Here is a 26252-nt window from a genome sequence, read left to right as displayed (position 1 = left end):
CGACTCTTGGGAACGGTCTCGTAGAGGTCCGACATTCATAAGTGGTGGGAGCCTAGTTGTTGGAGTTGAGGAGATCGGGACATCGAACCAGTCCGGCCATGAAATGGGCGGGATGTCCAGGAAACATCCAAGATCCCCCGACTGGTCCGGGGTGTGTAGGGCAAAAGACGATCCATTCTTATGGATGATCAGGTGGAACGGATGGCCCCAGCGATAGGTGGCTCCAGCGTCCGTAATAGCTTGCAAGAAAGGTTTGAGAGATCGCCTCATAAGTAAAGTTCTCCTAGACACATCAGGTAGGATTTGAATCTGTGATCCAGCGAACAATGTAGGACCCTGCCTCCAGGCTCTTTGCAAAAATTCATTCTTTTCTCTGAAAAAATGGACTCTACACAGAACATCACGCAGAGCTGAGTTATCCGGACGCCTAGGGCCTAGGACCCTGTGAACTCTGTTGAGATCTATTTCTGACTCCACAGGCCTGGAGAGAAGAGAATTGAATATGGTGGACACTGCTTTGCGCAAATTTGTGGCGGGGCACTCGTTGGGAATCCCACGCAGCTTGATATTATTGCGTCGACCCCTGTTTTCTTGGTCGTCTAGCTGTAAAAGCAGGTGTCTGTTTAAAGCCTTTTAAGAGGCCATGGTTGTTTCCACATTCGTGAGACGAGCATCCAGTTCAGTTGAAACTTGAGCTTGTGATGCCAGTTTAGTAGAAACGTCTGTTAGGTCAGCCTTGACCTCTGCTATAGCCTGGTCATGCTTAGATTCGACCCTTTGTATGATCGCCTCCAGGTCCATCTTAGTAGGAAGAGTACTGAGGAGCGACCATATATCTTTTAGTTTCGGGCGCTTGGAACGTCTACCAGGCGAAGAAGATGCAGTCTCTGAATAATTAGAAACGGCTGGAGAGTGAAAAATAGCAGGGGTAGAAGGGAGATCTACATGTGAGTTCTGGGAGGGCCAATCGTACCTGTTCTCAACAGGTAAATAATCCTGGGCATGTGGTGAGAGTGTGCATGGCTGTGCCACTCATGGAAGTTGGATGCCGCCAGAATGTGGGGCCAGTTTCTCAGGCCGACAGCAGAGAGGTGGAAAGGCCGGCAGACTGCAAGTGTGAGGACTGGATGTGGCGCCATGGGGTATATCACTCACCAGGATAGGCAAACAGACGGCATTATCTGCTTCCATAGAGCCAGGTGGGGTCTCCAGGGCCAGTGGAAAAAGGTCTCCGGTAATCGATGCAGGAGGCTGGGGGGCCGTTCGTAATGATGCCGGCATGTTGAGGTAGTGGGTTTGGTCTTGTGGTGCAGGATCAGTTTTCTCATGTGCTCCCGAGAAATACCTTGCGATGTGTGGTTCCGAAGTCAAATATGTGGACCCACGGCGGCCCGAACGTTTCATCATCCTCTTCCAGTATGATAAGCGGTGTCGATGCGTTTAAAAGGCAGATGAGAGGGTCCAGGGTCTGGGAGCTCTGTAAAGTGCGTGTTCACAGCTCCATGCTCAGGCCACGACCCCTATACAAACATTTAATTTACATGCAAAACAAAAGTATCCAGATCCAGGTGCTGGCTTGAAAACTGCAGAATATTTTTCGTGGGACAACCCCTTTAAGTTACAACCGTGGCCACCTTATTCCTTATTCAATGCTAGAATTAGGAGCCAGGCCTACCACTCAGGGCAACAACAAAAAAAACGTCCTTTTCTGTTTGACTACACACACTCCCTTACATGTTGTAGAAGTCGGGTGGTCACCTGATACAGCAGCAGCCGCTGGGAACTGAGTTCTTTTCTCTGGTAGTAAAGCATCCAGTAAGGTGTAGCACTTTAGTACTCTCTCCCTTATTTAGGTTGCAAATAGGGCACAATGAAAAAAAAAAAGTACTTCTTAAAAGGATTACGCTTTTATCCAAACAGTGAAATATTTGGGGGTTTTATTGCATTATTGGACCTCTAAAAGTTCTGAAAGGGAGTGGGGCTTGGGCAGTTGTGTCCAAAAATGTTTTTTTTTTGCAGTTTATTTCCTTTGTGTTTTCATCCCAGCAGTATATTGTATGAACTACTTGTGCTCACTGCGGACCGCACATGGCCGGCCCTATGAAATAAAATGATTGCGGACAAGAATAGGACATGCTCTGTCCTTTTTGCGGGGCCACTTAATTGAAGTACAGATGCGGACAGCACACTTTATGCTGCCTGCATCTTTTGCGGCCCCGTTGAAATGAATGGGTCCTCACCCGTTCCACAAAATAGCGAAACGGATACGGATCCATGAATAGTGTCGTCTGAAGGAGCCCTAATTCTGTAGGAGTAAGCTCATGCAGAGACACACTGCATTATAAATCAGTCTAATGCCGTTTGCTCCTGCCAAAAGAGCAGTGTCCATGATGGGGAATCACGCTCGCACACGGAGTGTGGTATCCGAATACTACATGTTCATCTGAAACAGCCCTTAGGGTATGTTCACATGACTGTAGCTAAATCCCCCGCGTATCCCACAGCAGAAATCGCTGCGGTTTTTGCCATGGGTTCTTATTTTGAATGGTGCAGCCCAACTCTCGGTTTAACTTCATTGAATCTACATTTCCAAGCAAGGTGTCCGGTGGTAACACCAAGAATGGTCATGTATGGTCTGGAAAGCGATACAGGAAAAATACAGGGCCGCATGAACTGCAGAATGGCCTACCATTGAAAACAATGGGAGGTGGATTCAGCGCAGTATTCTGCACCGAATCCACATTGAAACAAAAAAAAAACATGTATGAACATACCCTTATAGTACCCTTTGGCTGGCACAATACATAGGGGCACAGCAGGGCCCAGCTGTTTCCTTTTTTTCCCAATAGCAAACTAGAGCCTCCCTAAAAACTTTTCTTCAAAGCTGAGCATATGAAATAACAAGTACTGAAAAGTAAATACATTAATAACATTGCTCATATGCTGCTGCCGTGGTGACAGAAATACATTTGGGACACTGGATAAAGTGATATTTATTAGAAAGGTCCACCGTGCGCTCCTGTGGGTTTGACCTGCGCATGCGCGAGTTTCGGCTGCCTCGCGTACGCCTTTGGATCACGGCGTTAACTTGTAGGCGGGGTTTAGTCGGTGAGTCATACCGCGCATGCGCGGAGCCGCCGCTGTTTGTTATTGTGGGCGGGTTGCGGGTTGTATGTGGATGTGCAGTTCGTGGACGGCCTGGAGGATTGTTGTGGCCGGAAATCCGTGCTAGAGAGGAGCCCGGAGTAGGGACATTGCGGAGTGACAAGAGCCCGCTGTGCTGTCTGGTACAGGCTGTCAACAGGCGGCGCTGTGTCGTGTGACGCGGGCGGAGAGTGGGCCGAGGCCTCGGATATGGATCCCAGGAGACGCTGAGGAGACGCGCACAGGTACCGTACAGCATTATAGTGCGGGGGGCCGCACCGGGGACTTGTGGGGTGTCGCCTGTCACCTCTGCACTGCTAGTAGGGCCCGGGGCCTGCCGTGCTGTCAGTGGTATGCCAGGCAGACCCTGGATGCCACTCTGCCGGGGCTGCCCATGCCAGTGATGATGTACCTAGTTGCCTTATCAGTGAGTCCTTCATGGGTACAATGAAAAGCTTGATCCCTCTTGACTCTGTGGGTGACGTATGGATGAGGGCTCCCACCCCTTGACCCTGTGTGCACTCCGTCCTTTACCCTGCCCACCACATATCGAACGGAATCACCACTCCTTGACCCTGTGTGGGATTATGGAAGTGGGCTCCCTTGACCCTGTCTGCGACGCATGGATGGGGGGGGCTCCCCACCCCTTGACCCTGTCTGCGACGCATGGATGGGGGGGGGCTCCCCACCCCTTGACCCTGTCTGCGACGCATGGATGGGGGGGGCTCCCCACCCCTTGACCCTGTCTGCGACGCATGGATGGGGGGGGCTCCCCACCCCTTGACCCTGTCTGCGACGCATGGATGGGGGGGGCTCCCCACCCCTTGACCCTGTCTGCGACGCATGGATGGGGGGGGCTCCCCACCCCTTGACCCTGTCTGCGACGCATGGATGGGGGGGGCTCCCCACCCCTTGACCCTGTCTGCGACGCATGGATGGGGGGGGCTCCCCACCCCTTGACCCTGTCTGCGACGCATGGATGGGGGGGGCTCCCCACCCCTTGACCCTGTCTGCGACGCATGGATGGGGGGGGCTCCCCACCCCTTGACCCTGTCTGCGACGCATGGATGGGGGGGGCTCCCCACCCCTTGACCCTGTCTGCGACGCATGGATGGGGGGGGCTCCCCACCCCTTGACCCTGTCTGCGACGCATGGATGGGGGCGGCTCCCCACCCCTTGACCCTGTCTGCGACGCATGGATGGGGGGGCTCCCCTGTTTCAGTTGATGTGTAACTTGATCACGTGGAGGCCGCCTGGCTTATAGGATGTGATGAACAAAACACTCACAATGGCTCATATGTACAAATCCAGTAGACCGGTTGTGTAGACCTGCACCAGATGTGTCCCAGGAGCTCAGGCTGGATGATATATCTGCTGCAGGGACACTTCTCTCTGTATGCCAATTATTGGTTGGGTTACATTAAGAGACATTTTTATGACAGAATTGTTGCACATTGTAGGCCACACCCCTTTTACAAAGTTATACCCCCTTCTGGTAAGCCCCACCTTTTTTTTCACGTTGGAAAAAGTGTAGAAAACCTACTTGCACCACTTTTTGACTGAATTCAGCCACATTAGTGGCTGCGCACGGTAGGTACAGCGGTGCGGGCTGTGGCGGCGCACGGTAGGTACAGCGGTGCGGGCTGTGGCGGCGCACGGTAGGTACAGCGGTGCGGGCTGTGGCGGCGCACGGTAGGTACAGCGGTGCGGGCTGGCTGTTGTGGCTGTGCACACTGGATGTACGCACTACTTGTGGTGATTGATGGTGAATACTGCTTTTTCTGGCGCTTGCTTTCCATTCTTTCTTTAATCTTCATGCCCTTCTAATGTTGGATTAAGTAATCTTCACTATTATATAATCGCTGAGTTGGCAGCTTGTGCTCCATTACCAGGTCTCCTACTGCTAGCATTTCTCTATTATATTGTACGAGATTCTATTCTCAGTCGGTGGGCCATCAAGTCTCCCAAATCTCTTGTAACGTGCAACCCTTCCCCTTCCCACGCAATAATAATGGTGTGGTCTCAGTATCATACTGACCACGGCGCCTAAGTGTTTTCAGAAAGGGTAGCCCATTGGCATCCGGCAACATTATTGTGGGTTAACCCCTTAAGGACCATCCACTTTTCTGAGTGAGCACTCCTGCTGTAAGAATGCATTGTAATCTACAGCTCCAGTTCTTAGAAACGGCCTTTTACTCAGCATCCATGATCGGAGATGGCTCCAATCCCTGCTGTTAACCCTCTGATTGCTGCAGACTGTGACCACATCATGATTGGATGCCAGTGATCTGATATTAGGCTGGGTAAGCCCTACAGTAATCCCACTGTTAGGGCACAGGGGTGTTGTCTGAGACACAGAAGTATGCTAACACATCACAAGTATAAAATAACAGTAATTCTTTAGTGGGATTATAAAAAGATCAAATCATTTTAAATAAAAAAAGTATAAACAAAAAAGGTTTTTTTTTTTTTCATTTAAAGGGGTTCTACACCTTTTGACTAGGTCATCAGCATGTGATTGGTAAGGTCTAACACCTGCCCTACCCCCCCTCCCCGCTGATTGGCTGTTTGAGAAGGCATCGGTGTTGATAGTAACGCCACAGCCTTCTGGTTGTTTCTCGCAGGCCAGGAACGGAACACTACGGAAGCACTACGGAACCTGGGGTTCCGTTTCGTGCCTCCGCACCGCAAAAAGATAGAATATGCTCTATCTTTTTGTGGAACGGAGGGATCGCGGACCCATTCAAGTTAATGGGTCCACGATCCCTATGCCGCTGCGCCACGGTCATGTGATCGAGCCCTTAGGTGTACGTGATGATACATTTGGATGGGCAGAGGTGATGACATAATGTGCATAGACAGAGGCCTTCTTATCTCGCTGTCATACAGGACCCTGGTGAGAAGCCTCCTAGAACTTTCCTGTGATGTCTGGGTAAGATAAGAGTCACACACTGTGATAGGCCCCTCAGCATAAGGGGAAGTCGCCTCCCCGGCCGCTGTCTGTGATTGCCTTCTGTGGGCAGACATGGCAATAAACCTGAATTATATTGCATTCGTAAGATATCTGTGCAAAGGGCTTTAGTTTACAGTCTTGTGACGCCTGTGGTTTATAAAGGTGAAACCCTCAACGAGTTGTCCATGATGTTACTATTGATGGCCTCTGAACTGCTTGTCGGCAGGATACGTCCCCAGCACCCCTACCTGTTCTGCAGTGTGTGGCACATTGTGTAGTGGATGGCGCCCTCATCCCATTCACTGAGACAGCTGATCGGCAGGGGTGCAGGGTGCCGAGCCCTCATGGCCAGAGAATAGGCACCCTAAACGTAGAGGGGTCCTGACGCCATAACGGGCATATTGAGCTATTCACATCGCTGCCAAGGCTCAGAAGCGTGTTTTCTTGAAAGTACCTGTGCCAGTGGAGTCACTGGGGCAGTCTAGCCAAGTCCCATACGGTAAGTCATGCTGGCAGTCCCACCCTCTCACTGTTCCCACCCATCAGCACCTTGCTGGATCAGCGAGCCAAGCTTGTGATGCTGTGCGGTTTCTCCAGGACTCATCCAAGTGTAACACAGCCAACACCATTTCTGTACTTGCCGCTACCTCTGGATTCAGTCGCAACCTGGATGCGGCAGCCGGCAGTTGCCTGGATGAGATTGTTAGATGTCTTATCTTGAGAATGGGACATCTGTCATGTCCTTCAAAAACTTCAGCTCTTGGGATACATTTTAGCTGCTGATTCACTAAGGGTACATTCACATGACTGTATTTATGGGGCCATAAAAGATGCGGACAGCACACCGCGTGCTGTCCGCTATCCCTACTTCCATACCCTTAGTCTTTTTTTCTCACTAGGCCTGATGCCACCCTGTTCCCGCGATCAGCAGGGTCACAGCAGTTGAACCCCTAGAATAGGATATTGATGGCATAGGCCATGGATGGCCAACCTGTGGCTCTCCAGCTGTTGTAAAACTACTACTCTCACCATGCTCTGCTATAGGCTGATAGCTGTAGGCAGTCTTTGCATGCTGGGAGTTGTAGTTTTGCAACAGCTGGAGAGCCGCAGGTTGGCATAGGCAATGGACATCCTGATGGGATGCATGTTAATCCATATCATCCTGATTTAGTGACGTAATGAAAAGAGTGGTCATTTTAGGTTCTGAGTGGTGTAATCCTAGGCTCCCCTACAATTAGGCAGGCGCTCCTAATTCCTTTGCTGTTTAGAGCCGTGTATGTATAGTGTTGTGTAATCCTCTGCAGATCCTTGATAATTAACATCCTTCATTTTTGTTTCCTTTAAAGCTTGACTTCAGTTTGCCGCAAAGGGAACCAACATGGGTGCAAAAGAGAAACTAGAGGCCATGCTGAATGTGGCCCTGCGCGTTCCAAGCATCATGCTGCTGGATGTCTTGTACCGTTGGGACGTCGGCTCTTTCTTCCAGCAGATCCAAAGAAGTAAACTCAACAACAACCCTCTCTTCCAGTACAAGTACCTGGCACTCAACATGCATTACATCGGTACGTCCTTCCTTCCCAAGCACGCCCATTGTGTTATACAATTTAAAGGTGGATTCACACAGATTTATTTATCCCCCCCCCCCCAAAAAAAAATACAAAAAAAAGGTCATAGCCATAGGTTATTTGTAGGACAATAGAAAACTATAAAGTCTCCAGCATACATTATTTTTTATTTTTTTTGTAGTGCCTTTTTAAGACTTTGTTTCCTGAAAAAAAAATAAAGTCTTAAAGGCCAGTAAAACATGAATTCCTGGTGTTTTTTTTTTTTTTAGAAGCCAAGAAAGGCCCTAAAAAACTACAGTGTGGCAGCACCCTACGAGCACTTGTAAGCTATGGCATGCAGTCATTGAGGTCACAGATCAGCCAGGTATACATAGGCGTGGAATGCGGATCAAGTGTTCCAGGCTCTCTGTGTACTTTGCAGAGGGATAATTGTCTCTTCTCCATCTTGAGGGTTGGCCAGGATGTGGTGCAGAGCTGACTGTGTTACGTGCAGTCTGAACTGAGGCAGACGGCTCTCATGAGGGTTGTCTAAGGGGGCTGACGCACGATCAGGTGTTTTAGGATCCAAAACGGGAGCGGATAGGAAAAGGTGGAGAGGTCCTTTCTCCCTTAATACTTTCTTTCCTGTCGTGTTGGCTTCAAAAAGCCTGAAAGTTTGGCAGCACCTTTAGACACCCCTCAGAACTCTGGGCTCTTTAGCTGCTGCCACACTACAACTTCCATCATTCCCTGGGAGTTGTTGATTTGCACCACCTTGCGTTCGGCCAGTGATAGGCAAACTGCGGCTCTCCAGCTGTTGCAAAACTACAACTCCCACCATGCCCTGCTGTAGGCTGAACTGAAAGATGTAGGCAATATTTGCATGAGTTGTAGTTAGGCGAACTGCGGCTCTCCAGATGTTGCAAATCACTGCGTTAGGCTATGATTAGATCTGCGCTAATATTTCCATTCTTCTCTGTTATGGAAGCAGTACAGAGAAAGTAATGGAAATGATGGGGTCCTCGAGTTTGTCATGGGGCCTAGCATTTTACTGCAGCAGGTTGCGCTATTTTGTCTGAATATGAGGTGCCTTCAGTGCTGATGTGACCGGAGCCGTAGTGATTATTCTACATAATATACAGATTCCGGTGCTTCCAGTGGTAGTCGGAGAAATGAGCGCACACTGTTGACAGGATATCTATGGACAGTCTGTGATTTATTGGTGTAGTTTGATTTGCTTGTATAAAAGAATCTGTAGTGCACTAATAGACAAAAGAAATCACTCATTAAGAACCTGCAGTTTCTTCTTTTTTTTTTTTTTTCCTGTTGGGTGTGTAAACCACTGATTGAAATGATATGTTCCATGGTTCTATTTAAAGAGGACCTCTCCCCCCTCCTGACGTCTGTTTTAATTACTACTTGCATTCTCCATGTAATAACGATTCTGGAAATCTATTCTTATGACTGTGTTGTGCCATTCCTTTACTATTACTGCTAGAAGTTCTGAATGAATTGCCAGAAGCTTGCAGTAAAGGTGCAGAGGGGTGTTACCAGCTAGGGGTGTGTCCCTGCATCAGACACACCCACTACTGGTAAGGGCCACAGACTGCTGGCAATGTATTTGTGAACTTCTAGCAGGAATAATACAGCAAGGGCACTGCACAGAGTCATAAGAATAGATGCTCCAGAATTATTACATGGGGAATGCAAGTGGTTACTAAAACTGACATGTCATTTAAAGAGGTTCTTCAGTACAGTGCCTCCTAATGAACACGCCTCAGCTGCGGCAGGTCCTATTTTTGAAAAGGATGAGACAGATATGGTAGCTTTTTGTGGTAAGTTATGAAGAACATTGGGATTTGGCTTTACGTTGCCTGACAAGTGACTTGCTTAGTCCCTGGTATTGATGTCAGCTGTATTAGAGCTGGTAGTCCAGTAACTAAAAAAAACCTTCTTGGGCTACTTTCACACTAGTGTTTTTACTGGATCCGGCAGGGTTCAGCAAAAACACTTCTGTTACTGATAATACAACCATCTGCATCTGGTATGAACGGATCCGGTTGTGTTATCTTTAACATAGCCAAGACGGATCCGTCATGAACTCCACTAAAAGTCAGTGGGGGGCGGATCCGTTTTCTAGTGTCAGAGTTAAACGGATCCGTCTTGCTCCGCATCTCAGGTCGGAAAGCAAACCGCAGCATGCTGCTCTCCGGTATGAGAACAGAATGCATTTTGGAGCATTCCGTTCTGTTCAGTTACGTTTTGTCCCCATTTATTTTCTTATTTATTGTCAATGGGAAGCGTTTTTTCCCGATATTGAGACCCAATACTGGAAAATATTAACGCTAGTGTGAAAGTAGCCAAATTTTTTAATCTTTATTTTCCCCTTTAACTGAAACGAGGATATCCCAAAACCGCTGGCTCCTTCCGCACTCAAGTATATTTGCAGAAATGCTTATTTCAATTTTCCACGAATTCACCAAGTGCCAAAAAGTGATTCCAAACCATCTGACTTGGAAAATTTTCTCCTGGAAAAACAAAGTATTTGTGTCTGAGTTTTCTGATTTCTTAAGACATTCTATTATTTGAGCACGAGACATCTTTACTCGTTAAAGACACAGCACATTAGAGGTGGTTATAAGTGGCCTTGGAGAACACAAGGAAGCCTGTGTCATTCTTAGGGTGCATTCACAGGACTGCAAGTCCACAATAGTTAGGACATGTCCTATACTTCACCTCAGCATGCAGACCATGGACTCATTGAAGTCAATGGGTACGCACCATTATGCTGCATGCGCACGGCCAGTATCCGTATTTTGTGAATTGTGGACTGCAAAACATTTAGGGGGAGATTTATCAAACTGGTGTAAAAGAAAACTGGCTTAGTTGCCCATAGCAACCAATCTGATTCCACCAAAGGAACTGTGAAAAATGAAAGGTGGAATCTGATTGGTTGCTATGGGCAATTAAGCCAGTTCTACTTTACACCAGTTTGATAAATCTCCCCCGCTTACAGTACGAAGGTGCAAGGCCACAGATCCCGGGGCTAGAATATGGCAGAGTTGCGCAGATTTTTATTCATCTATTTGGCATGCGGCCAGTGTTATCATCAGGACCTCCTCCCTAGGGTCTATTCACACGTCCGTAGTGTATTGCGGATCCGCAATACCCCCGGCCGGCACCCCCATAGAACTGCCTTTTCTTGTCCACTGCTGCGGACAAGAATAGGACAGTTCTATTTTTTTCCGGAGCCGTGAACCGGAAGTTCGGGGCCGCGCTCCGGAAATGCGGATGCGGACAGCACACTGTGTGCTGTCCGCATCCTTTCCTGCCCCATAGAGAATGAATGGGTCCACATCCGTTCCGGATAATTGCGGACACATTCTACGGACGTCTGAATGGAGCCTTCCCCCCAGAAGCACGAAAAGCTACATGGTGGCCTATTCATTTATACTCGTCATGTAAGCTGATCATTGGAGGTTTCAGCAGCCTGCTAAACACCAGGGCAACTTCTTTTGAGAAAGGCATTTCTAGTTGGGACAACCCCTTTTAAAGGAATCTTTCACTAGAACCAGACCCCTTTAATATGGTATTCCCACCTTAAGATGGCCACACGCATTAGAATAAAGAAGTCCAAACCTGGTCTACCATCTACTATTGGACTCTCCCCTGACTGCAGATGTCTGGGGAGAGGATCAGGCATTTGGATTTCAACATGTCCATTCCTCTTGGTGAGGCTTATTTGCACACTTGGCTGGGGATGCACGTGTATAGTGCAGTCGAAGGAACGAGCATTTGGCTGAGGGCTATCTAAGATGTGTGACCAGCTTTAGACATTTCTGGCATGTCCACAGATAAATCTGGTTGTTGAACAGGAGATTAGAATTCTGCTGTATAAGGTGCAGATTTTATACGGCTTTATAATGTTCCGCACTTCCACCGCTCACAGATGTAGACTTTGTACAGTTTGTTGGATGGGATCTATGTTGTAGGTCAGCATCTTTCAAGCCTCCGTCTCATGGTCTGCTGACAGGACACATATTGTATTGATCTCATTACCCTCCCATCTCATGAGTATTCCAGTCACATTGTCCTTACCGATTGCTTGTTCTCCTTGCAGGTTACATCCTGAGTGTTGTACTTCTGACTTTACCTCGACAACACCTTGCAAAGCTGTACCTATATGTTGTAACCGCTTTACTGCTCTATACTGGACACCAGATTTCCAGGTGAGAACCAGCCACTGTCCTGGTATCCTGCACTGCTGGCTTATGTATTACAGTTGTATCCATTGGCCATCAAACCCCAGAATCTAATGAAAATTGCACGTTATTGTAGTGCGACTTCACCTTCAGGCTAAATTCACACGAACAGGAAAAACAGACGTCGTACGGCTGTGTTCAGAGCCAATAGTAGTCTATGGGGCTAGTCACGTGGCCAATTTATTTATTTTTTTAACAATCAGTGTATAGTAGCAATTAAAAAATAGAACATATCCTGTTTTTGGACATTTTCACAGTCAGACGGACCCCACTGAAGTAATTGGGTGTTTAGACAGTAGTGCACGCATCTAGTGGCCTTTCAGGGGTAAAAAAAATCCCCCATCCACTTGAATGTAAGGAAACGCTCGCTCTGCAAAGGGGGGACTAGCGTAGTGACCTCACATGTCAGGTCCTCCTCCCTCCAGTGCAGGGAGTGTTCCCTTTCGTTCAAGTGGATGAGGTGAGTTATTTTATATATATTTTTTTCTTTTCCACACTACTGGGGGCAATTTTTATACTGGATAGTGGCCTCTTAGGAGCATTTTACATAGATTGCGCACTGAGGGGGCCTTATACTTGGCATTATAGACACTGGGGGGCATTATAAATACTGGGGGCAATATAGTGGCTATATTGGGGGTGTATAATATATACAGAGGGCTCTGCAGGGGTTGGGATGTTAAAAATAAATATTACATTCATCCGTTTTTCATAGCCGTTTTTAACGACCATTAAAAAGGATGCAGAACGGACAAATGGCTAGAAAATGGATGCACATGTGCATGCAGAATGGGAATGGAAAAATTGAGTTGTTTTTCACTGTTGTGTTAATGTAGCCTAAAGAGTGGGGGGGGGGGGTTATTCCTATTGCTAGTTTATACCGTCCCTTAATGTTCTGTGAGGATTCAACCTCTGGGACCCCCGTAAAATTGTACATGCTCCTCTATCCACTTGCTGTGCAGGGAACTGAAACACCGCACCATTTACATTTACCTCAGAACGTAGACAGAGAGTTCACACATACGTTGACTTGTCCGGTTTTCTCTTCTGTCAAAGGAACAGAAAAGCAAAAAACAGATCTGTTAAACGGAATAAATGATGGGTACAAACAGCTTCCCATTGTAGATGTCATCCATTGTCTTTAACGGTGTGAAAAAACAACAACTCCATTACCTTTGTCGGAAAGAAAACTTCTGCAGACAGGTTTCCGCTATTTCTGGCAGGAAAAAAGTCCTGAGTGGACACTAGCTGCTCATAAGTGATGCATGGAAGCACCCATTTATAACCCAGGACTTATCTGTTCTCCTGAGAATACTAAGGGTGCGTTCACATCACCGCTGCTTTCCGTCCTTCTGATCCATCGGAACAGGGGGAAAATAATCAGATCTGTTATTTTGAGCATCAGTTATGATCAATTTGTGTCACTACTGTCAGATATCAGATATTTTTTGGCAGGAGAAAAAGTCCTGCAAAAAGTACTTTTGCTCTCCAAAAATAACCTGATCTCTGACGGAAGTGACAACAACAGATGAGGGTACTTTCACAATAGCGTTTTATTTTTTTAGGTATTGAGTTCCGTCCTGGAGATCAATCCATTAAGGATGCATTACTTCAGTCCATTTTACGTTTTTGGACTGAGAAAATACCGCAGCATGCTGCACTTTTATCTCTGGCCAAAAATACTGAACACTTGCTGGAATGCTGGATCCGGCATTAATTTACATTTAAGTGTATTAGTGCCGGATCCGGCATTAAGTATTCCGGCAAAACGGACCCGGCTTTCCGGTCTGCGCATGCGCAGACCATCAAAAATGCAAAAAAAAATTTAAACCAGATACGTTCTTCTGGATGATACCGGAGAGACGGATTCGGTATTGCAATGCATTTGTCAGACGGATCCGGATCCATCTGACAAATGCCGTCAGTTTGCGTCCCGATTGCCTGCCGGAATCCTTTGCCGCAAGTGTGAAAGTACCCTAATATCATGCTCAAAAAAAGACTGATCAGGTATGTTTACTACAAACTGATGCTCAAAATAACAGCTCAGTGTTCCCCCCCCTATAATTCTGAAGGATCAGAAGAACGAATAGTTAAACAGTGATGTGAATGCGTCCTTAGGCCGTGTTCACATCCGTAACAAGAGGATCCGGCTGCCTGATCCAGCACAAATGTCAGCTGGATCAAAAACCGTTGCAAACAACTATTCGCCACAGCTTCCCATTATATTCAATAGGGAACCGGCGATGATCTGTAGAATCTGGCAATGCCAGAGCTGGTGAACTCCAGCAGGCTGTTCTCTGCTGGAACAGCCTGCCTGAAACTTTCACCGGAGATGTGAACACTGTCTTAGACGGTTGTTTCTGATGACTTTGGCACAACTCACAAGTGTGTTTTCAGTTGTGTGTTTTTTTTTTTTTTTGGTATGTTCCTAAAGTCATAAAAATATATGTTTTAAAGTGAAAGCACCCATTTATCAAAATTGGTACCCTTTTTAAGCTTTTTTTGTTCCAATAACAGAATATGGAGTGCGGATGTGAACACATACTGAGGATTGGTAGGAATCGCGAGGCTACCTTAGGAAATGATTGTATATCCTAGCCGTATGCTATCATGTACTGTGGTGGGGAAATCCCTTTGAATAGCATTTTATTATATAAGAGTATTCTCGCTTTCATTGACCATTTTCCGTTGAATGGGTATACTGGAGCTTTAACAAGTCCGATACCCACCTCTGTGTTATATGCAATATTAAGACCCCAGATGATGTTTAATGTTTGTTAATCGACAAAAGGATATTTACAAGTATCTGGAGAGGGTAAAGGCGATCTGTCTCCAGGTTTATAGTTATGTCCTAACTAAGGGCAGCATAAACTAGTGATGGGTCCCCTTAGCAAAATTAAACCAGCCATTTTGCTAAAATAATTAGTTTTATTAATAAAGGGGGCGCTCTCGCCGTTTCTTCCTCCTCACATTGATGGCTGGCTGTTGTGAATGCAGTCTGTCAATTACTGTGCAACTGTTTCTATATTCATTTTTGGACATAATGACTGTTTTCATTTTGTGTTTTAGGGACTATGTTCGCAGTGAGATAGAGTCCGGCTACGAGGGACCTATGCATCTGGAGCCCTTGTCTATGAACAGGTTCATCACGGCACTAGTAGGTGAGTGGCCTCTAGTATACATGAAGATACCCCACGTTTATATGCAATGTGTGAGTGAAGGAATTTCAGGAGCGCCAATCCGGGCTGTTTTAACCCTTAGATGCCGCGATTAATAGCGGCCGCTGCATGCGAGTTGTTTAGATGGAGAGAACTCCCTCTGTTTTCCATTGACAGTCCGCGAATGAAATTGTGGGGTGCCGATGTCTTTGGATGGCAGGCCTGGAGTTGGTGAAATAGCAAAATTAAAATCTCCACATATTTGGAATTGTTGCTAGAGATAAGCGAATTTCATGTTATGAAATTTCGCTCAACGCCTCGTTTGGTGGTAAAAGCAAAATTGCGTTATGCATTCCGTTACCACGGATCAAAAAAACAAGAACACCAGAATTGCCACAAAAATCAAGCCTTCCCATAGCTCTGTAGAAGGAAAAAAGTAAAAATAATAAAAAGTAGTAAAATGTATGCATACTGCCTGGTAGGGTTGATGATACGGACAAGAGGCCCTACCGGGCTATATGCCTAGTAGGGTATTGTTGATTTGGGTGACATTTCTTTTTAGTGAATGTCAACCCTTGAACACAATTTAGTTGAGCAGTCACCACCAGGGGGAGCTAAGAGGCTGACTGCAAACTGTTTAATAGTTTGAGTTCATTGTCAATATTGTATGCAGTAGGCTCCCTCTAGTGGTGGATGCAGGCAGCCAGAATTTTATAGCGTTTTCTCATGGCATGAGCCCCTGTACATGATAGGGCTTGTGGACTTTACAAAATATCACACCCAGAACATCTATACATAACATACATTTGCTTTATTGCCTGTCATGTAATGCTGTATTTCCCCTGCAACAGGGTGTAGCTGGGCACCCCCCCCCCCCCCATGATGACCTTGGTCACCGTATCTGATTGGTGGAAGTCTCACACCTGGGACCCCCGCAGATCAGCTTGTTTGAGAAGGCAGTGGCGCCTTCTCTCTGCTCACCAAGCACAGAGCCGTACATTGCATAGCGGCAGTGCTTGGTATCGCACTCGGCCTCATTCACTTGAATGGGGCTGAGCTGCTCCTAGGCCACGTGATGTCACTTGGCCTAGGAAAAGTAGTGAGAAGCTACTTTGAGCGCTGCTGCCTTCTTGAACAGCTGATTAGCAGGTTCCGGACCCACTCCGATCAGATACTGATGACCTATTCAGAGAATAGGTCATCAGTAAAAAAAATAAAAAAAATTATCTTGGAAACCCCCTTTAAGGCTGTATTACGGCAATAAAGCAGACGATTGTCAGGAGGGAAGCATTTCTTCCCTGCAATTGCCTGCTCGTTAGTGGAGGAGACCACTGTTATTACATGCAGTGATCTCCTCCATAGTATGGGGAGGAGCGATCGCTAATGCCATCGCTTGTCCACACACTGACTCAATTGTGATTAGACACCACGATCTGCCGCCAGCAAACAATGTGTTTAAGCCACCTTAAATTCGGCGGCAGTATTACACTGCCAGATCGTCCCTAACAAATCTTTAGAGTTAAAGAGGCTGTCTTACTAAATGCAGTTTTTTAATATGCGGTCTGTGGATGTGAAGGTAAATGGTTTGTGGTCGTAAAACCGAAGGTTAGTCTCCAACAGAGCGACTGCCAGGAAATCACACCCATCTTTACTTTGTGATGTTTATACATTTCCGAGGACCCCGAGAGACCTTTACACACATCTGAATGTACTGTTAGCGTTTTTTTTTTTTTTTTTTAAATACTTCAGTGACCACAAGTTGACTGACTGTATTATTAAATGGATTGCATCATTTCAGCAAATGGCATTTATTATGTACATAAAGTTAAAGGGGTTGTCCAGGTTCAGAGCTGAACCTGGACATACCTCCATTTTCACCCAGGCAGCCCCCCCTGACATGAGCATCGGAGCAGTTCATGCTCCGATGCTCTCCTTTGCCCTGCGCTAAATTGCACAGGGCAAAGGCATTTTTCTGAGTTCCGGTGACGTACCGGGCTCTCTATGGGGCTGACAGGAAGCCCGGTGACGTCACCGGCACTGATGGGCGGTATTTGGCTCTGCCCTAGCCAGTAAAACGGCTAGGGCAGAGCTAAAGCCCGCCCCTCAGAGCCGGTGACGTCACCGAGCACACCGCTGGGCGGAAGTTACCGCCCGGCAGTGTGTTATTGAAAACACAAGAGCCTGATGCTAGGCTCAGGGGGGCTGCCGGGGTGAAAATAAGGGTATGTCCGGGTTCAGCTCTGAACCCGGACAACCCCTTTAATACAAGGCGCTTACTAATGTATTGTGATTCTCCATATTGCCTCCTTTGCTGGCTGGATTTATTTTTCCATCACATTATACACTGCTCGTTTCCACCAGAAAGGCCAGCACTTTTTCCTATAGTGTGCAAGCACGACCACCGCTGCTGGATTTGCAGGGTGGTCCTAACCATGGAAATGAGCAATGTATAATGTGTTGGAAAAATGAATCCAGCCAGCAAAGGAGGCAATATGGACAACCCAATACATTAGTAAGTAGTAGTATTGTATTAACTTTCTCTACATGATAAATGCCTGTTACTGAAGTGAGACAACCCTTTATATACTTGTATTTTGTGTGTAATGCAATCGGCCCTCCCTCTCAATGGTACAAGACTTTAAAGGGCTTCTGTCACCAGTTTCATAGCATTAGATCAGGCTGATCTTAAACCTGGGCACTGGTCTTCAGATTTGATCTGTTTTGGTCCTAACCTGATATGAGGCTGAATTTCGGTGAAAAAAAAAAAAAAAATATGCAAGAGGGGTGTTGTCGTTACTCCTAGCGGCTCTGTACTCCCTGCTGCTACGCCCTCTGCACTTTGGTTGACAGGGCCCTGGCTTCCACGTCTCTGTCCGGTTCACCCCTGGAGCTTCTTTTGCATATATTAAAACTTATTTTTTCACGGAAATGAGGCCACACATCTGGATGGGACAAGGACACACCAATTCTTGTAACCAGCGCAGAGGTCTAAGGTTAACCTGTTTTTAAAGCACTGAAATTGGGGACAGAAGCCTTTTAATGTTGAGTCTCTTTGGGAATGGTCAACCTGATTGTGACATTATGTTCCAGGTCAGCTGGTCGTCTGTACCCTGTGTTCCTGTGTGATGAAGACAAAGCAGATCTGGCTGTTCTCAGCTCACATGCTCCCCCTGCTGGCTCGTCTCTGCCTTGTCCCAATTGAGACCATTGTCGTCATTAACAAGTTTGCCATGATTTTCACTGGACTTGAAGTGCTGTACTTCTTGGCGTCCAACCTGCTGGTTCCCTTTAATCTTGCTAAGTCTGCATACAGGGAGCTTGTTCAGGTAAAACTTTAATGTCCTGTAAGACTTTGGCTATTATCTTTAACCAAGTTTAAAGGTGGTTTTGGACGTGCACGAGCAGCAGATTGTCCGGAAGGAAGCGTTCCAGTCGATTGCTTGCTCAGTAAAGGAGACAGTTGCATGTGGTGATGACCTCCACAGTAGGAGGACGAGGGGTCACTATTGTGATCGCTTGTCCTCATACAGCTGCATTGTTTCTGGGCAGCTGATTGCTATTTAGACCTCACAATCTGCTGCCCAGAAACAATAATTTCGATGCCTGCACGAATGACAGGATCACCTGATAAATGAGTGTTTTGCATATTCATTGGGTGATTGTCTGCACCTTTAGACGGGCAGATTGTCGGAAACGAGCATTCGTAGGAAAGTTCATTCCCAATAATCTGCCTGGTTTTTTTTCTCGACGTGTCAATCCATCTTAAAGGTCCATTCACAGGTCCGCAAAATGGGTCTGCTTCCGTTCCGCAATTTTGCGGAACAGATGCGGACCCGTTAATTTTTAATGGGGCTGGAATGTGCTGTCCGCATTTGCAGATCCGCACTTCTGTTCCGCAAAAAAAATAGAACATGTCCTATTCTTGCCTGCAATTGCGGACAAGAAAAGGCATTTTCTATGAGAGTGCCGGCGATGTGCGGTCTGCTAAATGCGGAACACACATTGCCTGTGTCAGTGTTTTGCGGATCCGCAAAACAGATACGGACATGTGAATGGACCTTAAGAGTTTAAGAAAGGGCAGATTCCAGTATAAACCTGCTTCAATGATAGTTCATTGATAAGCTGAATCTCTATATACAGTGGTCTCCATTGGTTAAAGGGAATGTCCATGAAGACTACACCTGTTAGGTGATTTGGACATTTTAGAGGCTAGAATCCCCCCTCTATGATCAAGAGCAGCTCCATACATGATCGGCCATTCATTTAATGAAGAGTACCCTGGCTGAGGAAGCCGGAAGTCTGGCTTACTGACAACTAACGAAGCCAGCAGATACAAAGGCACACCTCACCAGATACAACAATGATTCTTCAGTAAGGAAGGTGATGTTGACAAAGGTATTTAAGAACATCTAAAAACATGAAGAAAAATCTTGTACATTTAAAGGGAACCTGTCACCGAGATTTTGTGTATAGAGCTGAGGACATGGGCTGCTAGATGGCCGCTAGCACATCCGCAATACCCAGTCCCCATAGCTCTGTGTGCTTTTATTGTGTAAAAAAACGACTTTATACATATGTAAATTAACCTGAGTTGAGTCCTTTTCCTGATTCATCTCAGGGACAGGACTCATCTAAGGTTAATTTGCATATGTATAAAGTCGTTTTTTTTCTTACACAATAAAAGCACACAGAGCTATGGGGACTGGATATTGCGCATGTGCTAGCGGCCATCTAGCAGCCCATGTCCTCAGCTCTATACACAAAATCCCGGTGACAGGTTCCCTTTAAACATGTCCCTACATATAGCGTCACCCCTAATAGGATGAAGATCTCATATTCATTCAAGTCCCTCTACACTTGATTACAGAATAGCCTAAAATAAACAAACAATACCAATTTGATACATGATCATAAATAAGTATAGGTCTCTAAATGTGACCTCCAAGTGCTCAGTCATACCCACGTGGAGGGAAAAGGGGTAAGCCAAACTCTCAACTCTGCCTTTTCTATTTTCTCTAGCTCAAAGTCGCAGATAAATGGCTCCCTTAGTGCCCCCACACAGTTTAATACCCCCTTAAAGAGGTTGTCCGGGAATATATAGTTTGTAGCAGGTTTCCACATTGTGCCTCCCCTACTTAAAAGATTATGCTTACCTGCTCCGGTCCTCCATGCTGGCCCACACGTCTCCCTTTTCCTATATGGAGTTTGTTTACTTCCTCCTCGGCATTGTCACCTGATCCTATCCAGCCAGCCTCTGGCTTCAGAGGTCACATATCTCTTGTGGACACATGTATGGCCGGATACAGCTTTTCTTTGGCAATAAGGTCTATTCTCCATGAGGTTCTAGAAGCCAAGGTGGTGATAGGCTGATTGTTCTAGTCATTGGTGGGGTTTCAAAAACAGCAACCCACAATTCAGATTTCTATCTTATTTAGTGAATATGACATCAATGGTTTATATTGAGAAAGCCCTTATAAGCTCCATTCACTATGTTAGTGGTCTATGATCTGTGACTCCATTCACTACGTGAGTGGTCTATGATCTGTGACTCCATTCACTACCTGCTGTGGATCTACAACTCCCAGCATACCTCTTCAATCTTCAGCTTGAGCATTGTAGACCACTGCACTTCTGCCTGACAGTAAAAAGACAAATGAGTAATATGATCTATGTTGTAACTTCCCAGGTGGTAGAAGTCTATGGCCTCCTTGCTCTGGGAATGTCTCTCTGGAATCAGCTTGTGGTCCCAGTCCTGTTCATGGTATTTTGGCTGGTCCTGTTTGCACTTCAGATCTACACGTATTTCAGTACACGTGACCACCCCACCTCCCGTGAGAGGCTACTCTTCCTCTTTCTTACAAGGTAAGTTTAGTATCTATATAATATTTTGGAATATTTGTGCTTTCCAGAAATATACATTAAATCTAAGCTCTTGTATGCTCATCCAGTTTGAAGTGTTTGCCTTGCTGTATTCTGAGAAGTTTGCTTTTTACACCATGCACTAAACAATACTTTAAAAAAGTATACTCATTTCTCTAGGACAATGTTCAGCATCCTGTGGCTCTACAACTATTGCAAAACGACAGCTACCATTATGCCATGACAGCCTGTTCTATCGGGACATGATAGGAGGTGTTTTTGCAAGAGCTGATGGGGCCACAAGTTGCAGGATATGCCATTTACGTTATGATGAGAGACCCCACTGAGCCTGAGAATGAAGGGGGCTGCAGAGCTGCATCACATTCACTGTTTTTTCATATATAACTGTGCTGCAGCCACACTCTGTGCAGGAGACTGCAATGCTGTCCCATGTGAATGGTGATGGGCTGGAGGGGCATGTGCAGGGAAAACTAAAAATTGTGCTGCAGTCCCCACACTGTCTGATTCACTGGGGTCCCACAGGTCATAAAGTAGTGGCATATCCCAACGATATTCCCTATATTGCACAAACCACACACAGAGAAGAAAGGGGCAACACCTCCGTATCAAAACACAATTCACTTTGACCTACAAATCATAGGAACAGGTAAATATACACTGACCTAAAGAATTATTAGGAACACCGGTTCTATTTCTCATTAATGCGATTATCTAGTCAACCAATCACATGGCAGTTGCTTCAATGCATGTAGGGTTGTGGTCCTGGTCAAGACAATCTCCTGAACTCCAAACTGAATGTCAGAATGGGAAAGAAAGGTGATTTAAGCAATTTTGAGCCTGGCAGGGTTGTTGGTGCCAGACGGGCCGGTCTGAGTATTTCACAATCTGCTCAGTTACTGGGATTTTCACGCACAACTATTTCTAGGGTTTACAAAGAATGGTGTGAAAAGGGAAAAACATCCAGTATGCGGCAGTCCTGTGGGCGAAAATGCCTTGTTGGTGCTAGAGGTCAGAGGAGAATGGGCCGACTGATTCAAGCTGATAGAAGAGCAACGTTGACTGAAATAACCACTCGTTACAACCGAGGTATGCAGCAAAGCATTTGTGAAGCCACAACACGCATAACCTTGAGGCGGATGGGCTACAACAGCAGAAGACCCCACGGGTACAACTCATCTCCACTACAAATAGGAAAAAGAGGCTACAATTTGCACAAGCTCACCAAAATTGAACTGTTGAAGATTGGAAAAATGTTGCCTGGTCTGTTGAGTCTCGATTTCTGTTGACATTCAAATGGTAGAGTCCGAATTTGGCTTAAACCGAATGAGAACATGTATCTATCATGAATAATAGATAGAAGTGGGGCACTCTCTTAAGTATAGGGATCTTTATTACAACAATACATGTAAAATACAATAAAATTGATATAGTACGTGAAATGCGATAGAATTGATAATCAATGAAGTAGATAAACAATAATAAAATCGGCAGCAGATAAAACAGAATTTTGATTCTAAAATGGTATTAAAATGATATTAAATAGCTAACATACACATTGATCCCAGAATAAATAAGTAAATTATTTCATTATTTCTCCACTCTGGTAAAAGTTCATTCATATAATAGTCCTGTTAATGTCTTTTATTAATTTAAATATCAGGATTTCCAAACTTGACCAGTCTTTATTTGTAAAGCTTCAGTGTTTAACTGAATGGAGATTCTCCTATTGAGGAATATTAGACTCCACTTCAGTGAGTCTGCAACATTGTGTGCATATGGTAAAGCGTTCAAAGCAATGTAGCTGTTTCGCTGATTGCAACAGTGTTAGAAGAGCTACTGGTAAGTACAGCGGCGTCCCGCTGTATATTCGGCAAGCGATCGCTATGAAGGCAATGTTATCTTACCCGGCGGTCTTTTAGCTGGACGATACACCCTCGACTCGGCTTGTATAACTTCTGAAGTCCCGGTCTCAAGGGTAGCTGCTTTAGGTTTGAATCTTGGCGCCACTTGGATTTGTTTGGTCCACGTGTATCTGGCGTCTCTGATGTCGTAGTGGATAAGTTTAAATAGATCCTTTTTGTACTGCAGTGTCCAGATCGCCGGAATTGTATGCCTTGCCTTCCTTAAGGGGGGAATATGTACCAGACGCGTTTCGGGGATTTATGATGTTGACCCCTTCCTGTGCAGGCTGGTGGTGGTGGTGTAATGGTGTGGGGGATGTTTTCTGGGCACACTTTAGGCCCCTTAGTGCTAATTGGCCATCGTTTAAATGCCACAGGCTACCTGAGCATTGTTTCTGACCATGTCCATTCCTTCATGACCACCATGTACCCATCCTCTGATGGCTACTTCCAGCAGGATAATGCACCATGTCACAAAGCTTGAATTATTTCAAATTGGCTTCTTGAACATGACAATGAGTTCACTGTACTAAAATGGCCCCCACAGTCACCAGATCTCAACCCAATAGAGTATCTTTGGGATGTGGTGGAACGGGAGCTTCGTGCCCTGGATGTGCATCCCTCAAATCTCCATTAACCGCAAGATGCTATCCTATCAATATGGGCCAACATTTCTAAAGAATGCTATGAGCACCTTGTTGAATCAATGCCACTTAGAATTAAGGCAGTTCTGAAGGCAAAAGGGGGTCCAACACCGTATTAGTATGGTGTTCCTAATAATTCTTTAGGTGAGTGTATATGTAAAAGCTTTTAAAATGCATAGAATACTGACATTGACTTCCGATAAGCCCAAGTTCCCTGCAGGGAAATCGTACTTTGTACCAGCACATGGCTTCCTGAAACGAAGGGAAAAAAATCTATTTCCCCAAGTGCAAAAGAATCATATAAAAAAAATGTGATCCCAGCAAACACTGAGTAAATAGTTGCATAATATATCAAGGATAGGTCATTGAAAGAAGGTTACATAATACGGTACATAGCCATACCCATTATAGAACATAGGTTGCCCAAATAATAAAATGCAGGTAACCTCTGCAGGTTGCCATGCAGCTGTGAGAGACCCCATGTGTATCGCTGCTGAACCAGCTTCCTCAGGCGTACTTGAGGAACCTGAGAAAGCTATCCCCATTATTATTATTTTTTTTGGGGTAACGTACCGTATATCCCGGCTGAGCTGGCTCTTACCTTGTCACTCTTTTGATATAGCATTATTTTGGAGGGCATTCTGTAACCTTATTTGTCATGTGGTTATTTTCTGAGTGTTTGGGGAAAGCCAGACGCTGGCAAAATTTATTGATTTTTCCTGTGGGGATCCTGGACTTTTTTTTTTTTTTTTTAAAGCAGTTCTGTCACCAGGATCAACCCTATTAAACCAGACATACTGCCCGGTAGGGCTCATCATGCTTATTAAAATGGTACCTTCCTTTTGTCTGTATTCTAATTCATATGCAAATAGAAAGTTTGAGCACCACGAGGCAGGGCTGAATACTTGGAGCACTGCTTTGTAACACCCTGCGATCTGCACACCCCCACCCCCCCCCCCCTCCACATAAATAACAGGGCTAGACCCGCTGAGGGCAGAGCTGTGTCCTTGCATCTACAGATTATATACACTATGTACTATAGCTTCACCACACTGAGATCTGCTCAGAAATATAATCCACATATTACTGCTTTATTCACAGGCACAATGTTATTATAAAGACACCAGTGATATGTGTAAGCTTCTAAGCATAGAAAAGACATGCTATGTGGTCTGCCATGCATGTAGTATCATACATACAAAATAAAGGTACTGTTTTAATCAGCATGAGAAGCCCTACCAGCCATTTTGTCTGTTTTTAGTAGGGTTGATCCTCGTGACAGTCTCTTTAAGTGTATGTTTTACCTGTTTCTGTGATTTGTAATTAAAGGGGTTGTCCAGTGTTTAAGTAATAGCCTATCCACTAGCTGTTCACTCTGTCTATGGAAGTAAGGCTGGTTTCACATTACTTTTTTGTCATCCATTCATCGTATTCAAAAAATGTATACGTTAACAGATGCCATACAGTGACATCTTTTCACAATAGAGATACTTTTTTTTTTTTTCCTTTTTTCTTTTTTTTTTTTTTCTTTTTTCTTTTTTTTTTTACAACGGAAATCTTACTAGACGCTGCAGGATACAAAAGCATGGCGTGCTACGCTTTTGTATACCAGCCCCCCACCTCCCCAACGTATACATTAAATGGATGTGAACCCATCCTTAGCGCTGGAACTGTACAGCACCGTCGATATTGTAGTGGCAGGAGCTGACTACTAGAGCGCAGTTCCCATTAACTTCAAAGGAAGCAGTGATGTATTAATGAGCTCTCGCTGCCACAATGTTGCTGGTGCTATATAGCTCCAGATCTGACTCCTATTGACTGAGCTACACAGACCAGCAGAGGAGAGGGTGCAGTGTCTTGGATCCCCACCAATCACATAAAAAAAAACTGAACATCTCCCCAAGGCCTCATGCACACGGCCGTTGCTTTGGTCCACATCCCAGCCGCAGTTTTGGCGGCTCGGATCCGCACCCATTCACTTCAATGGGGCTGCAAAAGATGCAGACAGTGCTCCGTGTGCAGTCCGCATCCGTTGCTCTGTTCCGTGGTCCGCAAAAATATATAACCTGTCCTATTCTTGTCCATGGAAAAGAATAGGCAGTTATATTAATGGCTGTCCATGCCGTTCCGTAAATTGGGGAACGCACACCGACGCCATCAGTGTTTTGCGGCTGTGGGATTTGTGGACGTTAAAATTTGGAAAAACCCTCGCAAAAATATCAGTTTTATTATAGATTTTTTTTTTTTGTGTGTGTCTGCAGTAAGTCTTGCTGGCGCACAACTTCGGGGACACTATTGCATTTTTAACCCCTTAGTGACACAAATTTTAGCCTTAGGAACCAATAATATTTCCCCCTTTTGTGTTCAGCAGTGATAAGTTTTAAATTTTTTCTTCTAAATTATTTTTAAAAAAAATCTCCTCCATATTGCAGAATTAGTTGTAGGTTTTTTAGGAATCATTTTGGGGTGTGTATATATAGTGTATAAAATTTTACTATTACTATTTCCCTTTCCTCCTGCAGTCTGTCAGCTTTGCAGCTGCCCCCTTTCCTCCTCCAGACTCAGAGGGAGGGGTGGGGGGTGCTTTAACTGGTCATTTCTCTGGTTGTAGTATTTTAAAGCTGACATTCCAAGCTTTCAGACAATACCAGAATGACAGCAATATGTTCAGTAGAAGGGAAGATATTACTGATAGAAATAGGGATACAGTGACTGTAGCAGAAAGTAAAAGCAGATTATTCCTGACTCAATTTCTAACAGTGATTT

General features: G+C 45.5%; 1 protein-coding gene across 1 annotated transcript in view; it reads left to right on the top strand.

Moving 5' to 3' along the window:
• Positions 1-3129: 3129 nt before the first annotated feature.
• Positions 3130-26252, top strand: part of RNF145 (ring finger protein 145) — a 51862-nt gene continuing 28739 nt past the window's right edge. The window contains exons 1-6 of the mRNA XM_044281261.1: positions 3130-3389; positions 7444-7659; positions 11762-11870; positions 14973-15064; positions 18152-18387; positions 20748-20923. Of these exons, the coding sequence (XP_044137196.1) occupies positions 7476-7659; positions 11762-11870; positions 14973-15064; positions 18152-18387; positions 20748-20923 (797 nt within the window). The 5' untranslated portion in view covers positions 3130-3389; positions 7444-7475. The remainder of the gene's footprint in view (positions 3390-7443; positions 7660-11761; positions 11871-14972; positions 15065-18151; positions 18388-20747; positions 20924-26252) is intronic.

Source organism: Bufo gargarizans, chromosome 2 (genome assembly GCF_014858855.1).
Source record: "Bufo gargarizans isolate SCDJY-AF-19 chromosome 2, ASM1485885v1, whole genome shotgun sequence".
Classification (NCBI taxonomy): domain Eukaryota; kingdom Metazoa; phylum Chordata; class Amphibia; order Anura; family Bufonidae; genus Bufo; species Bufo gargarizans.
Note: the sequence above shows the minus strand (reverse complement) of the source record. Positions and strands in the feature narration are given on the sequence as shown.